This window comes from Mya arenaria, chromosome 17, assembly GCF_026914265.1.
Source record: "Mya arenaria isolate MELC-2E11 chromosome 17, ASM2691426v1".
Lineage (NCBI taxonomy): Eukaryota > Metazoa > Mollusca > Bivalvia > Myida > Myidae > Mya > Mya arenaria.
In genome coordinates this window covers 13,718,189-13,736,279 of record NC_069138.1, presented here as the reverse complement: position 1 = coordinate 13,736,279, position 18,091 = coordinate 13,718,189, and the positions used below count along the sequence as shown (strand labels likewise).

Sequence of the window (18,091 nt, the reverse complement as noted above, 5' to 3'; positions counted from 1 at the left end):
TACTCGTGAACAACATACAGAGGAGCTATTCAGTTAGGTCGTGTTTACTCGTGAACAACATACAGAGGAGCCATTCAGTAAGGCTGTGTTCACTCATGCACACCATACAGAGGAGCAATTTAGTAAGGACGTGTTAAGTCATGTACAACATACAGCGGAGCCATTCAGTCATGACGTGTGTACTCATGAACAATATATGAAGGAGCCATTCAGTAAGGTCGTGTTTACTCGTGAACAACATACAAAGGAGCCATTCAGTTAGGTCGTGTTTACTCATGAACAACATACAAAGGAGCCATTCAGTAAGGTCGTGTTTACTTGTGAACAACATACAAAGGAGCCATTCAGTAAGGTCGTGTTTACTCGTGAACAACATACAAAGGAGCCATTCAGTTAGGTCGTGTTAACTCATGTACAACATACAGAGGAGCCATTCAGTTAGGTCGTGTTTACTCATGAACAACATACAAAGGAGCCATTCAGTTAGGTCGTGTTTACTCATGAACAACATACAGAGGAGCCATTCAGTTAGGCCGTGTTTACTCATGAACAACATACAAAGGAGCCATTCAGTTAGGTCGTGTTTACTCATGCTTAACATACAAAGGAGCCATTCAGTTAGGTCGTGTTAACTCGTGAACAACATACAAAGGAGCCATTCAGTTAGGTCGTGTTTACTCATGAACAACATACAAAGGAGCCATTCAGTTAGGTCGTGTTTACTCATGAACAACATACAGAGGAGCCATTCAGTAAGGTCGTGTTTACTCATGAACAACATACAAAGGAGCCATTCAGTTAGGCCGTGTTTACTCATGAACAACATACAAAGGAGCCAATCAGTTAGGTCGTGTTTACTCATGTACAACATACAAAGGAGCCATTCAGTTAGGTCGTGTTTACTCATGAACAACATACAGAGGAGCCATTCAGTTAGGCCGTGTTTACTCATGTACAACATACAAAGGAGCCATTCAGTTAGGTCGTGTTTCCTCATGAACAACATACAGAGGAGCCATTCAGTTAGGACGTGTTAACTCATGTACAACATACAGAGGAGCCATTCAGTTAGGTCGTGTTTACTCATGTACAACATACAAAGGAGCCATTCAGTTAGGTCGTGTTAACTCATGTACAACATACAGAGGAGCCATTCAGTTAGGTCGTGTTTACTCATGAACAACATACCGAGGAGCCATTCAGTTAGGTCGTGTTTACTCATGCTTAACATACAAAGGAGCCATTCAGTTAGGTCGTGTTTACTCATGAACAACATACAACGGAGCCATTCAGTTAGGTCGTGTTTACTCATGAACAACATACAGCGGAGCCATGCAGTCAGGACGTGTTAACTCATGCACAACATACAGCGGAGCCATTCAATCATGACCTGTTTACTCATGAACAATATATAAAGGAGCCATTCAGTTAGGTCGTGTTTACTCATGAACAACATACGAAGGAGCCATTCAGTTAGGTCGTGTTTACTCATGTACAACATACAGCGGAGGCATTCACTCATGACGTGTTTACTCATGCAAAAATCAAAAAGAGCCATTCGGTCATGACATATTTTCTTATTTAGTTTCGCCTTCTATCAATGCCCCCCCCCCCCCAATCCGTGTATAATTGTCAATTTATGTGATAAGATCTTTATCTCAATTGCGGCCTTATGCTGCTTATCAGATCTCCGATCTTAGTGTCCAGCTGTGCAATTAAAAAGTTTTTATTTATAGATGGACAATATACATCTTGTCTTTTAGTAATGTTAGTGTTTTATTCCGGAAATGAAAATAATGTTATTATTACAATGCCTTTAAGTAAGAATAAGAGTTATGTTATATATGATAGCCTATTAATATGATTTAACCAGGATGCTTAACAATTTGGATATAACAATGGTTACCGTGCATTTAAAATGGATTTAAATATATATGTTATATAACCATTTTAAAACTTATCACTCTTATTTGTTTATTATCTATTTTCAATTGGTTCAATTAATAAATACATTAGCTATGCATATTGTTTATATGTATAAGTGAGACAATGAGATAATCTACTCGAAAATTGTCAAACATAAATTGCCCTGAACCAATAAACCAATACACAGGAAATGGCCCCTACTGTGAGACTAGTGCAATAAACAGGGGATGCACAGCAGGGGATTATCATGCCAAACATTCCTTAAAGTAGGTCTTTCACATACAGCAGAACCATTTATAATAAATTTCACAAGTTCAATACTTTATGAATTTGATAGTTTGATATTTATTAAAGATGTGTATTCGTGGGATCCCATTTTTTGACGATCTAGCTAATGAACATGTTATGCAATTGTCTTAACGGCAGTTATACCACACTTTTCAACTTCAATTTGAATACACATCAAGAAAAAATACTATGTAAGCCTTTAGTTCGCTTTCGCTATCGAGACATTTATTCTGTCTTAAAGACACAGTTAAATTTGGTTGAAGAACAATTCAATTTTAACGGGAACACTCGGTAACATTTATATTGTATATTTTCGTGAATTTCATGATTAATTTTAATAAATAAAAACTAGTAATTTTGACAGTTATTTTAAAAGTAAGTTGTTAACATAATATGCTAAACTGACCCTTATTCCAATATTCCACACACGTTTTCTTTAAAACCGTTGAATCGGTAAAGTACGCTTTCTTTAAACTTCAAACCAAAAGTGGAGTTTCCATTAACGTAAATAGATATATTGACTATTTATAGCGTACAGTTACCCGGGGTGTATTTGTTTGGAATACCATGGGATGATTAATGCTAAAGGACTACAAATAAAATAAAAATAAACTTCACGGGACTATGGTTACATGCAGGATAAGTGTTTATAACAAAGTACAGCTGAATGATGTTATTGATAACATACATGTACTTGCCCAGTAGAACAACGCATGCTAGACATGGAAGCCAAATTTAAACTTTAAAATTCATATAACTGTCTGTCATCCATGCAAGCCCTTGTATGTCTATAATTCAAGTTAAGGAGTTTTGGCCAAAATGCAATTCTTCTAGGTTTTTCAACTGACTTTGGACTCAAAAATGTTTTGCAAACATCAAACGGTGCAGTTCTTCCCAACTCTGCAACCATTTCAAGTTCTTTCAGTCGAATTTTCATCAAATGTGCGTGCTCAATATTCTTGCAAACAAAGGGATGGGGAATAATCTTCAGTACCTTCATAATCACATATTAAGAATTTGACCAAATAGTGTGGAACTTTGTACACTGTTGTCAGATCAAACATTGTGAAATAGCATACACATGTAGAACTGTCAGACGAAATATCGTGAAATAGCAACACTGTTGTCAGATCATATATTGTAAATAGCATACAATGATGGCAAGCAAAATACTGTGAAAGAAATTAAAATATCATACGCATGCATACCATATAGTTGAAATATGTACATATATACTGCATGTGCTTAAAAATGAAGAAATATTTGAATATGCCCTGAAATTTGATTTGAAAACAAAACAAAACTTGCAACAGTTGTATCAGAGAAAATGTGAAGAAACTTATCACATCTCATTTTTTTTCAAGGGCACTTGTTGTACAGAAATAATCCAATACAAACCTTTCAAATGATGAAGTGTAACTACAACAATACGATTCTATCAAAACGACAACATAAATTAACCAATGGAAATCGTATCGTCAATCAAATAACGCGTTAAGTGAAAATGTGACTACGTAAGTCCCTTTTAAACGGTACTTTAATAATGAAAATGTAGTTTTAGTATATCTCTATTTTTCTAAAATATACGACCCCGACACTTTACGCATGGCACATGACACACTGTGTGCCTACGTATACGTATGATACAGCCTTCGTTATACACCCCTGGCAAACAACATCATAATATAAAAAATACATTGATTTCTACACAGTAAATAAAAATCTAAAGTTAAATAATCAGTGTTGTTTTAATTTTAATATCACCTTCACATTATACCTTTTAGGCTCAGCCTACATGTAATACATATATTTCCTTGGCAGTATATAAACTCGATAGTTTAAAATTCGTTAATTTGAATGGATCTTATCCTAACAAGTTTCCTTAACCAGCCCTTTCAATGCGATGATAGCGGCGGTGAGTGCTGGTATGCACCATAAACTATACTCAGTGCGTTTATCTGGATTTCTCTTTTTTTTTTAAAATACGATGACCTTTCTCATTTTTTGTTAAAATGTGTATAAATATTTCAAATTATTTGTATTGTTTTCCTTTAACAGTTACACGTTAGGAATTAATAGTAATGAATAGTAATGTCCCGTTTCACCTTTTCTTCTCTTTTTTGTTTTCCTTTTTTTTTCGGGACTTTAATTGTACCCGCGTGGTTGGTAAAATGGGACTTGTGTGTTTAAATAATAACAAAGGGCTGATATATGGCGCCTATGCATGAAAGTGCCCATATATAACCAACCACAGGGACCACCCCAGGTTGGATAAAGCATTATAAATTTAAAAAATGGCAACTTGTACATTGTCTGTGACGCATCCTTAGTTATGCTCGCATGTCACATAACAAAGTGTGTGCATGCGCGTTTGATGCTGCCATGGTCATGCTCGCATGTCACGTGACAACTTTTGTGCATACACGTGCGACGCTGCCTAACAGTTATGCTCGCATGTCACGTGACAAATATTGTGCAAACACGTGCGATGCTGCCTTGGTCATGCTCGCATGTCACGATACAAATTGTGTGCATACAACTGAGTTGCTGCCTTGGTAATGTTCGCATCTTTAATATTCTAATAAGCCTTGTCCATTTAAAGATTTATTCGCATAAGAAATCCAAATAAAAAAAATAAAAAGTGTGATCGTTTACTGTTCTTCACAATATTTTTATTTCACTTTAATTCGTCGACTTTTGTCTGTCCTCTGACCTTAATTTAGAGTGGTACCTAGTCCAAATAATTGTACGTTGACGGATTTTTTTTACGATTTTTGATATGGCAAATCCTTCACGTAAAAGTTAGGGATTGGAAGAATCCCGTATAACACGTCTATTATTTTAGACTAGACTGGTACCGTAAGTTACTTTTCCTACAAACATATCCTATTGGAGAAAAGAGAATGAGAGTCATGACACATTAATTTTGACCGTTTTACTAAATACGTTTTTACTAGATACATATTGTATCTACTTGAAAATCCATAGCTTCGCTGCATTATGTAATTGAACATTTTAAACTTAATGCTCATAAATATCTCGATCAAACCCAGAATTATGGTCCGGACAATTGTTTCGTCGGCTGTCATCGGTGAAAGACAGAATTATGAGGTAACTTGATTTAATACAAGTTTCGTACCCAATCTCTTTCGAACTTCGTCGACATTCTTAGTCTTCATAAAGCTCATTACACTGTCAGAGAGTGGCACTAAAACAGACTTGTCAGGGTGTTAAATTTCCATTTTTAGAAAAATTCCAATACATTATGTTGTTTCTTGCATCATTTTTGTAATGGGTCCGGTGCCTTTCTTGTACTGTAACTCTTCACCTTCCTAGTAAATTCCATATTTGTTAAGTCTGGTTGAGGTTCAATGTTATTACTTCTTGAATATGGAAATTAGTGTTCAGCTGGGAAATAATAGTATTAAAAACTATAATTCTTGTGATATAGTGTAATTTTTTTTCTTCTTTTTGGTGATTGACTTGGGGGTGGGGTGATCGTGGCCATAGGGCATTGGGAGCTCCTTGGCCATATTTATCGAAAACAACCTCGGATGTATTTGGACGGTTTACATACTCAAAAAGAGGTATGTTTAAGTCCGCTTCAAGTAGATCGCGTAGTAATTTAATTCAGCAGTTAAACTTTATGACTTTAATCTCGGAAATCTTAATTATATTTGCAATAATATACTTCACTGTCAATCAATTTAAACTTAGATCAATAAATACAATTCTAAAACACTGCATGTCATAAATGATATAATTCAAAAATTTACGAACTACTTCAACTGATGTACCGGCATACATCCTAGGTTGTTTTCAATAAAATGGCCGAGATGTTCCGAATGGGCCATAGGGGTGTAGTAGTCATTGTAAAATGCTCTCCAGGCTTTTTTGTTAAATCATGTTTAGCCTGGACGGCATTTCAGAATGACGGAAGGGGTGTAGCCTTAACAAACACTTAGGCCTAAAAAAAAAATTTGTTTGGTTAGGGTTACATCCTTTTCAAAAATAGGTAAGGTAGGTAGGCTTTTTTTTTTTTTTTTCGTATTAGGTTTATATAAGACTGTCATATTTATCATAGCGGAATGGTGTTAAAGATATCTTCTAAGTAAGCATTTAAGGTTTTAAACTACATATTGAAAAGCATTTTTTTATTTTTTTTTATTCAAACTGACTATTTAAACGGTAGGGTCGGCGCCTATTACGTAGGTAGGGTCGGGTAACCCGAACCAAATGTATTTTTTTTAGGCCTTAGCTACAAATTAGCGATCAGGGATGCTTTTTTATTGTCAGAAGACTCCTTGAGGGCCATTTAGGTGGAAAAATACAAAATCAGGCCAAAATAGCTAATATAATGGCACATATACATGTTTTAACCTTTTTATGCATACATTATGCTGTGAAAGAGTAAGTATTGTCAAGCTTTTGTTTATAGTTCAAGGAATTCATTGCTTTTTTATTCATTAACGTAATGTACATTTATCAAATTGGGAAAAAAATATTAAAATTTTGGGAAAAATGGACAGTTTTTTGCAAGGGGAAACAGCCTTTAGAAGGCAGTAAATTGCACCAAAAAAATCAAGGAAAAATACAGTTATAAAATCCAATACATTTTTGGGAAGCACATTTTTTCCAGTTATATTATGTATAATATTTGTATCTATGGCTGGCCCAACAACTTGTCTAATTTATAATGAAACTGTGGCCGATACCTGAAGTGTTCCTATATACGTAGCTATGAATTATGTTTCTTATCTATATTTGACGTCATCTGTGAAACAAGATGGCGTGCATGCTGTCTTACTGAGCCCAAAAGTATTACTATAATTAGTATAAGCTTCTGCTTATTTTTCTACGGGCCAGTGATAATAATTATTAGATATGTTGCTGAACTTCATTTGGCTTGATGAACTGTCAGTTAACAAAATTAGCTTCTTTAATGTACAAGCCAAAATTTAAGCAAGCCTAAAAGTATTAGTATAAGCTTCAGCTAATTTTGACTGTTCTGTTACAACTGTTAAAGTATCCTATTTTAATTTTATTTGGTTTTATGAGAGAAAAATGGCCCGCACAGATCCCATTTATATTGTACGGAATGCACTTTTGGCCATGGTGTTGTGTGTGGGGCTGGCCGTAAATGTTGATCTGAGTCTGACATATAATTATATATAATACATATATTATATAAGTTTAAAAGATAAAATAAATTCATTAATTTATCTTATTTTTTCTCTTGATTTAAGATTTACAGAAAATTTGTGGTGAGTAAAATGTAATGGAAAACTTGTGATGGTTATAATGGACATTTTAAAAGTGATAAAAGGAAATAAAAGTCTGTTTTGAAATTATGAAACAGTATTAGTGTTATAATTATTCAGCTGCGCTTTATTCTATATCATCAAAAATGGAATTAAAGGTTACACCGCACTATTATGTTTAGCAAGTCAAAAGGAGCATATGGTAACACATGTTAATTTTATTTTTTCCAAATACTGAGTATGGTCTCGTGTGTGTGATTATGAATTGCCTTCTTGTGTAACAGCTTGTAAATGCACTGGTAGTATGAACTTGTCTCCTGTCCATCAATTTCGGAAGTTTTTCTTTGAATCTGGAAGTTTGAGTCTTCCTAATACAATATCTTTTTCCACTAGTTTTCAACTAAGACCGGTATGTTAAAAATAACCTAATTTGAAATTTTTACTTGCCAAATTCAAAGAATTATATTTTAATAATTCATTTTATTTAAAGACTTATTGAAATTGTGACCATAAAAGTAATTTTGACACAAGGCTTTTCTACTTTGGATTTTTTATTTAAAATTACTTCCAAGGAATCAATTTTGAAAGTTTTGACCCATTTCTAGGGAGTAAATTATTCTCAACTTTCTTTGGGAGGCCCTGTTTATTACGCGTGCACCATTTTTAGCTTAGATAAGAAGGGCTTTTATACTCCCGCTTGCATCGCTGTATGTGTCCAGTTTAAGTTTTATTGCAAGTTGGGATTTTTACCATATGCACATGTATCTCGAACACTGTTCTTTCAGTTGACTTGTAACATTACACAGTTGTACAGACTTGTAAGACATTCGCCAACTTTCTTTCATCCTAAATACAAATATTGGTCACTGATTTACTATAAATTTATTTTTTAAAGTAGGGTTTTTTAATAAGATTTTTGACAAATGGGACTTTTTATCATACATGTATCTTAAAAATTGATAATGCAAGGGACATAATACTTCACTTTAGTGTGTAAGGCTGCAAGAAAATTATGTAAACTCCATGTGATCCTAAATACAAGTTAAAGCCCCTTTATTCATTTAAATATTTCATCAACAAACATACATGCCATATTTCTGAGAGGCTTCCCAGGGGATTTTGGTCTGAATTCCAGGGGATTTTGATATTACACCAGGGGATTTTTACGCGGCGAAAACTTGCGCAATATCTGCATTTATAATATAAGAATAAATACTGAAATACACTCAAATTACAATCATTTTTGATTTTTTTTTTAATTCCAGGGGATATGGATCCCCCGGCGGGGACCAGGGGATGGGTCGAAATTCCGGGGTATTTGGCATGTATGAACAAAGTGGCATATATTTATATAGTCGAGTTCTAAGTGGTTTTAGTCTATTATACACTAAAAAATGTTTTGTTTGTCTCACTTCCTGGGTTAGTTCAGGCACCCCAAGTTCTCTCTTCAATTTTGCCCCTAAGTCTCCTAAGTTAAATCCTGGTAAGGACAGCTAGCATTTATCAATTATTGCACAGTAAAATGCTTTTGGCGCAAAACATGACATTCTCCACTTACAGGGATATATAATCTTGCTCAGTTAATATGCTCATGTTTAGAATATAGCTGGTTTATTTTAATGAAGGTTTATTATTGTCATATAATTTATATCGTGTTTTAGCATGAATATTCATATTTACCTCATGAATATTCATATTCACCTCATGACTATTCATATTTACCTCATGAATATCATGAATATTCAGATTAACCTCATGAATATTCAGATTAATCTTCTTAAATGGGCATATAATTCATTAAGTTATTTCAATATGATTTAATTTAAAAGACCACTTCTAAAAAAAATATATTTTCTTTTTTAAAAAGTCAGGAAGGTTGGCAGATTTTTAGTATAAACATTTTTTATTTTAAATGAAATAGTGTTTAATATTAAATGTTGGTGCCTCTTTCCATGCCGGACTGTTTCTCACAATGGTAGAGTACTAGACCTTTGTCAACTTAATATATTGCGGGTTTTTTTGAATGGTGCAGGTGATATTTCACAATCTGAACTTTCTAAGCAACAACGTGTGCTTATCATTTTCTGGAATTTTCTCTTTCATTTTAAAATGTCCATTTTGACCATGAAGCCATTTAGTCTTTATTAGTCCTGTGTCTTAGTTTACTTCTTTTAGAGGGGTTAAAATTTTGGTCATTCTTTTTTTCACAAATTAGCCAGTACCAATTTATTGTATGATATAGGGACACTATGTTCTTGCCAACTTGAATGGTTTTGTTTTAAAATACTTCTGTTTTACAAATTTGACCAACCTTTAGTTTTCAGGGTGTGTATTACAGAAGCATCTTAAGATATTTTTAACATATACTTAAGTGTAAAATTTGGAATTGTTATATTTCTTTAAAAAACTAGTTCTTTAAAATGGAGTTTTCTTTTTTAAAAACGTAAGTGTCCATATTTTAATAAGAGAATAAACACTTAGCATAATACTTTCTTCAAATGATATATATCAGTTAAGGAAATTGTTTAATTTAAGGAAAAGGTAAAAAAATAACTTAAGATGCTTCTGTAATATGGCCCCAGGTGTGTTTGTTTGGGGGGGGAGGGCGGGGGGGTGTAGATATTGTGATAGCCTTGGCGCTGTTGTCAGCAGCGTCTTCTGTCTGGAAAAACCGAACCTTTGCCAGTACTCAAAAGCTGTTTAAGATATTCAAATGAAACGAGGTACACATGTTGCTGTCATGTACAACAAGGCTGTGGGATATCTTTCTTCCCCTGTTTTGACTGAAAATCAACAGGCGAGTGTTCATGTTTGCTCCTTGGCGTTCTTATATCCCCTTCTCTTTCATATCCCTTATTATTCTGTCACCAATGTGGTTAAAGGTTAACATGTCGGACAATGTCTAACATAAGCCTGCATGAATGTTCACTTACATATAAAATGCATGACAAATTGTACATGAACGTATCATTCAAGTTTTTAGATCATGTACACGAATATGATAAATCTTTAATACATATAGCTTTATTTGTTTCATGGCTTGTGCATGTGTGCAGTGGACCATTTGCTCTACTAGCCAAAGCTGATGGCTTGGTGTCTGTTGTCTGTGCATCCGTCTTTAAAACATTGTATCTAAAGCAAACTTATACAGTAGCAGACTTCAAATCGACTTTTAGATTAACAAGGCCAAATCCTTATTCTGGGTCTTGCCATGAAAGTAAACAACAAGCCCTGCTATATAACATCCAGAATTTGAGCAATGCCAGTGCAGAAAGCATTTTACCAGTGCAGAGCTGACGGGCTCATCCCAATTTTGACCACTGCAGTAGTTAGATATCAATAAAAGCTCGGTTCATATTGTAAACCAGCCAATTCTGCCAATGTTTGACTGAATTATGGCCCTTGAAATGCAATTTCTAAGGGAGACAATTTTGTACAGTTTTATATTATTATAGTCTTTGTCTCCCTTTGAAGCATATAAATAAAAATGACAATAGACAAGAGAGCCATCTTTGGTATAGAGAGTTGTGTATTATGGAAATGTTTTGACCTCCCTTTAAAACATGGTAATATGGTCTGAATTGAAGATAACCAAAAGAGCAATACTGAGCCATGTCAGTTGAGCATAGGCCTTGACATGAGCCTCTTGTTTTTAAATCTTGAGTGCAAGGGATTTGTCAGGACTCCCATTTTTACAACTGTGAGTCTTACAGCAATAATCTGGGATCCCTAAATCTTGTGCCCCTTTAATACTGAAGAACAGGTGATGCGACCATGATTTTCAAGGTGCACATATTTAGGAGTAATGGGTCCTTTTTAGGAAAACAATGAGCATAGAACTCGGCATGTGTAGACAATTGGATCGCTGCCTGTGTGTGATGTATATTAAAGAAACAATTCATGAAAGTTATCCCCTTATAAAGATCCTTGGCAGATCCATAGTGCTGTTGTCTTATGGTTATACACTTGATTTTCAACCCAGAGGATTGTAGGTGTGATCCTTCACCTCAACACTAAAAAATGCTAACTGTCTTCGGGGGGGGGGGGGGGGGGGGGGGGCGTAGAAGGGGGTCCCGTGTGGGGTAGCCCTCACCAGTGTCACACCCTTCTCAGATATCGCGAACACCGAACGGTTGTTACTGGTAAATTTGGACTCGGTCTGACTAAAAATGTATGAGGTTTGTTCCCTCTGAGCGTTCAGATTTGAAAAGGTCGTAAAGATGTTATGTTCATCAATTGTTTGTTTACTAACCTTAAGTCATATTTAGTAGAGTGTAAATGTTTGAATGTGTCTCAAATGTTACCTCCCCTTACAGTACATTACATGTTACATTAAGTTTTTTGTTGGACTGACAAACTTTCAGAGGGTCACAGTATGAACGACTGACACTTTTTTGCGACGTCTATCTGTGCACTAATCCCCACAACCTTATAAGACTTTTATATATATTTGTTAAGTAAATAGTTACCTGGGGCGGTATTCATAAAACTTCTTATGTCATTTTCTAACTTAAGTCTCTTTCCTAATTTTAGTATCATTTTAGTCGTATGAAATAAAAGACAAAAAGTTTCCAAAATACATTATTTTCATTGACCTTATTAAAAAAAAAGATAACTTAATGTTATTAACACTTATAAATCTCTTTTGATTGCACTTTTAAAGATTTTTACAATTTTAAAGACATCGGGCTAAGTTTGGAAATTATTTAAGATGCTTTATGATTTGCAGCCCCAGGTTATTAATGCTATGTTTGAAAAAAAATTATCTTGAAACTTGTCTGCAAAGTTGGCTTCTAAATTATTTTTATATTAGTTCTGTTCTACTGATGTACCTTTAAAAACTTAAACTATGAAAATTTGTTACATGAAAAAAAATAATTAATCCCTCACATTTCCAAAAGTGTCACTGTGCCTTTAACTTCAAAAAACAGACCCAAGGTATGGCGTATTTCGAGCCCTGGTTTTGAATGGGAATGTTAAACATCATTCACAACCATGTTACTTGATATTCTGCCATGTAAACCTTTGTGTTCTCACTGTAGAATTATAAATTAATTGTGATCAAGCTGTGCTCTACAAAAAACAGTTATAGTTTATTTGTACTGAAATGGCTTTGCTTTACCAGGTACGTTTTTCATGCTTAATCACTCTTTGTTTATAACATATTTACAATGTAAACGAAAGAAGAAAAACCAGAGACTTATGTTTTCCTACTGATTTTTCTTTAGCAGTTACAGTTGGCGTGTTAGCATGATGATCAACGAGTGTTAGCATTATGATCGACGTGCAAATCATTATTTTAACCTTCAATGTAGCTTTAAAACCAGTCAAGGCAGTTGTGGATAAGAATGGAGGCATCTTGTCCTGTAAATTGCATTAAATTGTTCAAGGGAACTTTTTTTTATTTCAAAATGGAGAAAATATTCCAGAATGCATCATTTCAAAATTAAATAGCCCTAGTTTTCTTGGGGGGAGAACCCTGAAACCCCTTAAACCACATTTTAACCATATTTCTTTCAGTTTTTGGGGGAGGACCCCGAAACGCCCCTTACCACATTTAAACCATTATACACTACGCCCACCTCGGTCCATTCCTAATCATTAAGATTTTAATTCATGTCATCAAACTGTCACATGAAAACAAGGACTAATGACTAAATGGCAATATGATAATTCTTTAAATTCCTAATTATTTTTTTGTTTGCTAGCTCCAAATAAAAAATGAAACATGCTATCAGCATGTGGATTTTTCAAATGCTTGACTTATGTTAGGTCAATGCCATTTGTATTTAGACTTAAATTATGCTATTCAGATCAGTAGGGAAGACAGTTGAATTAATAGTTTAGAGGCAGTCTTTATGAGATAATATTGTATCATGTATGTTTGTTTTATGTACATGTATGTGCACGTGGTCATGGGTCAGTCTGTAGTTCAAATTTCATCTATCTGGTGTATTATAATTGAGCTACGTGTCGGCCACAATAAACAAATACCGTAAAAGTTCTGTTTGACATGCAAGCCCTTATAGATACTAGGCTGGGAGCCTTTTTGTGTGTCTATTTCCCTAATTCTGCAACTTAAACTATGCTTAGCTTAACACTGATTGGTCAGTCGCTGAATTTTGACTCTGCCTACAGCCTAGGTGATGGTTAATAAAAATGTGTCAAGTGTTGTCGCTATTTGATATTTCAGACTCTATACATAACGAATTATCAAATTAAGCGGATTTTAAAGAATTTACTTAATGGGGAAAAATATTGTTGTTATTTCAGTGCTAAGGATTCTTGGGGGCAGGTCTAATTAGGACATTTGCAATATTTTGTTGCGTTTCACGTCCATCTTACAAAAATAACACCCTGACAGAGAATATTTTTTAATCTCTATGGTGATCATAGTTAAATTGTTGTATCTTTTTTTATGCCCCCGAAGGTGGGCATATTAAAATCGCACCGTCCGTCCGTCCGTCCGGCTCTGTAACTTTCCCTTGTATGGACAGATTTTAAAATAACTTGCCACATGTGTTACACATACCAAGACGACGTGTGGCGTGCAAGACTCGTGTCCCTACCTCAAAGGTCAAGGTCACACTTAGTGTTTATTCACAATGGAGTGCTGCATATAAGGACATAGAGTATAGGTTGTCGTGTCCGGGCTGTAACTTTCTCTTGTATGGATAGATTTTAAAATAACTTGCCACATGTGTACCACATACCAAGACGACGTGTCACGTGCAAGACCCGTGTCCCTACCTCAAAGGTCAAGGTCACACTTAGTGTTTATTCACAATGGAGTGCTGCATATAAGGACATAGAGTATAGGTTGTCGTGTCCGGGCTGTAACTTTCTCTTGTATGGACAGATTTTAAAATAACTTGCCACATGTGTACCACATACCAAGACGACGTGTCGCGTGCAAGACCCGTGTCCCTACCTCAAAGGTCAAGGTCACACTTAGTGTTTATTCACAATGGAGTGCTGCATATAAGGACATAGAGTACAGGTTGTCGTGTCCGGGCTGTAACTTTCCCTTGTATGGACAGATTTTAAAATAACTTGCCACATGTGTTCCACATACCAAGACGACGTGTCGCGTGCAAGACCCGTGTCCCTACCTCAAAGGTCAAGGTCATACTTAGCGTTTATTCACAATGGAGTGCTGCATATAAGGACATAGAGTATAGGTTGTCGTGTCCGGGCTGTAACTTTCTCTTGTATGGACAGATTTTAAAATAACTTGCCACATGTGTTCCACATACCAAGACGACGTGTCGCGTGCAAGACCCGTGTCCCTACCTCAAAGGTCAAGGCCACACTTAGTGTTTATTCACAATGGAGTGCTGCATATAAGGACATAGAGTATAGGTTGTCGTGTCCGGGCTGTAACTTTCTCTTGTATGAAAAGATTTTAAAATAACTTGCCACATGTGTTCCACATACCAAGACAACGTGTCGCGTGCAAGACCCGTGTCCCTACCTCAAAGGTCAAGGTCACACTTAGTGTTTATTCACAATGGAGTGCTGCATATAAGGACATAGAGTATAGGTTGTCGTGTCAGGGCTGTAACTTTCTCTTGTATGGACAGATTTTAAAATAACTTGCCACATGTGTTCCACATATCAAGACGATGTGTCGCTTGCAAGACCCGTGTCCCTACCTCAAAGGTCAAGGTCACACATAGTGTTTATTCACAATGGAGTGCTGCATATAAGGACATAGAGTATAGGTTGTCGTGTCCGGGCTGTAACTTTCTCTTGTATGGACAGATTTTAAAATAACTTGCCACATGTGTTCCACATACCAAGACGACGTGTCGCGTGCAAGACCCGTGTCCCTACCTCAAAGGTCAAGGTCACACTTACTGTTTATTCACAATGGAGTGCTGCATATAAGGACATAGAGTACAGGTTGTCGTGTCCGGGCTGTAACTTTCCCTTGTATGGACAGATTTTAAAATAACTTGCCACATGTGTTCCACATACCAAGACGACGTGTCGCGTGCAAGACCCGTGTCCCTACCTCAAAGGTCAAGGTCACACTTAGTGTTTATTCACAATAGAGTGCTGCATATAAGGACATAGAGTATAGGTTGTCGTGTCCGGGCTGTAACTTTCTCTTGTATGGACAGATTTTAAAATAACTTGCCACATGTGTTCCACATACCAAGACGACGTGTCGCTTGCAAGACCCGTGTCCCTACCTCAAAGGTCAAGGTCACACATAGTGTTTATTCACAATGGAGTGCTGCATATAAGGACATAGAGAATAGGTTGTAGTGTCCGGGCTGTAACTTTCCCTTGTATGGACAGATTTTAAAAAAACTTGACACATGTGTTCCACATACCAAGACGACGTGTCGCGTGCAAGACCCATGTCACTACCTCAAAGGTCAAGGTCACACTTAGTGTTAATTCACAATGGAGTGCTGCATATAAGGACATAGAGTATAGGTTGTCGTGTCAGGGCTGTTACTTTCCCTTGTATGGACAGATTTTAAAATCACTTGCTACATGTGTTCCACATACGAAGACAACGTGTCGTGTGCAAGACCCATGTCCCTACCTCTAAGGTGAAAGATACACTAAGTGTTTATTCACAAGGGAATTCTGAATATAAGGACATAACAGTGTAGGTTGTGAAGTATGGGTGGTATTTTTTTATGTTCAGAGGCAATTTAAAATAACTTGCCATATGTATTTGACACGTAAAGGCAAGATCAACTTTTCATGTACTGACCTTGTTCGTAGGTCAATGTCACATTCGGGGGCATTCGTCACATACTGTGACAGCTCTTGTTCATTATTTGTTTAATGAAGCGGTCAGAAAGTATAAATGGAAAAAAAATCTTAGCCCACACCTAGACCTGTGGGTAGGGACACAACAAATCAACTTGTTTTTAATTAATTTTTGCCTTATTAGGTATATATTTTTGTTGTCTTAAGTTAGCACTGTGGTTAGACTGCACTGGCTTTTCCCCTTGGCGACCCGGTTTCAACTACAGGCCACTGGACTTATGTGAGTTTGGTTGCTGGTCACCAAGATGGAAAAGTGGGTTTCCTTTGGGTACTCCAGTTTCACTCACAACACAACATCACATTATTGTATAACACCGTGCTAACAACAGTAATAAATATGATGTTGTTATAAATGTTACGCAATTTTTTTTAAAATAAAAACAGTCTTAACCTGTTAGCTTGATATCTCGTAGCTCGATATCCTCTTTGGCTCAAACCAGATTAAAAGGACGAATTATTATACCCCCACAAACGAAGTTTGAGGGGGTATATAGGAGTGAGCTTGTCGGTCTGTCGGTCGGTCTGTCTTGCGGTCTGTCGGTTTTCATGGTTTCCGGACAATAACTCATGAAAGGCTCGACAGATTTGAAAAAATTTTGGTACACAGGTGTAACAGCAGAAGATACAGGTCAAGTTCGATATTGGGGCTGGTGGGGCCAAGGTCAAGGTCACTGTTACTAAAAATAGAAAAACGGTTTCCGGACGATAACTCATGAAAGGCTTGACAGATTTGAACAATTTTTGGTACACAGGTGTAACATCAGAAGATACAGGTCAAGTTTGATATTGGGGCTGGTGGGGCCAAGGTCAAGGTCACTGTTTCTAAAAATAGAAAAACGTTTTTTTAGACGATAACTCATGAAAGGCTAGACAGATTTGAACAATTTTTGGTACACAGGTGTAACATCAGAAGATACAGGACAAGTTTGATATTGGGGCTGGTGGGGCCAAGGTCAAGGTCATTGTTACTAAAAATAGAAAAACGGTTTCCGGACGATAACTCATGAAAGGCTTGACAGATTTGAACAATTTTTGGTACACAGGTGTAACATCAGAAGATACAGGTCAAGTTCGATATTGGGGCTGGTGGGGCCAAGGTCAAAGTCACTGTTACTAAAAATAGAAAAACGGTTTCTGGACGATAACTCATGAAAGGCTTGACAGATTTGAACAATTTTTGGTACACAGGTGTAACATCAGAAGATACAGTTTGGTACACAGGTGTTACATCAGAAGATATAGGTCAAGTTCAAAATTGGGGCTAGTGGGGCCAAGGTCAAGGTCACTGTTACTAAAAATAGAAAAACGGTTTCCGGACGATAACTCATGAAAGGCTAGTTTTTCTTGTCAGCAGTGTAACTTCTAAATTACTCAACAGATTTAAATAAAACAATACATGCATAATAAAAGAAGATGCAGTGTGCAGTAACCTTGGAGTTATGGCCTCTTTTCAAAGGAATGGTTTGCCATTCCTGTGTCCAGGCTGCATTTGGGGGTATTCGTCACTCCTGTGACAGCTCTAGTTTTATTATAATTATGTGCATATAAAATCCGATTGGTTGGCTCGATATCTTGAGGGTCAATATTTTTCCACCCTCGATGTCATTTTTTGTGGTCTTTATAAGTAAGAATTTCACACTTTTTGTTTGCTTGGCTCGATGTCATTTTTGCGGGCTCATGTAAAATTTTCACACCTTGATTTGTTTGCTAGGCTTCATTTAGCACAAGGCTATAATCGATTTGATTTGCTTGATATCATAATTATCAAAACTATACGGTTTAACAGTTTGAGCAATCATTTCATCACTTTAATTTCTGTCTTG

The 18,091-nt window shown here is 36.1% G+C and overlaps 1 protein-coding gene across 3 annotated transcripts in view; it reads left to right on the top strand.

Moving 5' to 3' along the window:
* The first annotated feature begins 5,187 nt into the window (after positions 1-5,187).
* The window catches only part of LOC128224785 (folylpolyglutamate synthase, mitochondrial-like), a 38,863-nt gene continuing 25,959 nt past the window's right edge, over positions 5,188-18,091 (top strand). Inside the window, exons 1-2 of one of the 3 annotated variants that reach the window (XM_052934832.1) lie at positions 5,188-5,325; positions 7,461-7,478. In XM_052934832.1, coding sequence (XP_052790792.1) covers positions 5,239-5,325; positions 7,461-7,478 — 105 coding nt within the window. In that variant the 5' untranslated portion in view covers positions 5,188-5,238. Of the gene's footprint in view, positions 5,326-7,460; positions 7,479-12,435; positions 12,601-18,091 lie in introns of those variants that run through there. The other 2 variants (XM_052934833.1, XM_052934834.1) reach the window with 2 other exon arrangements.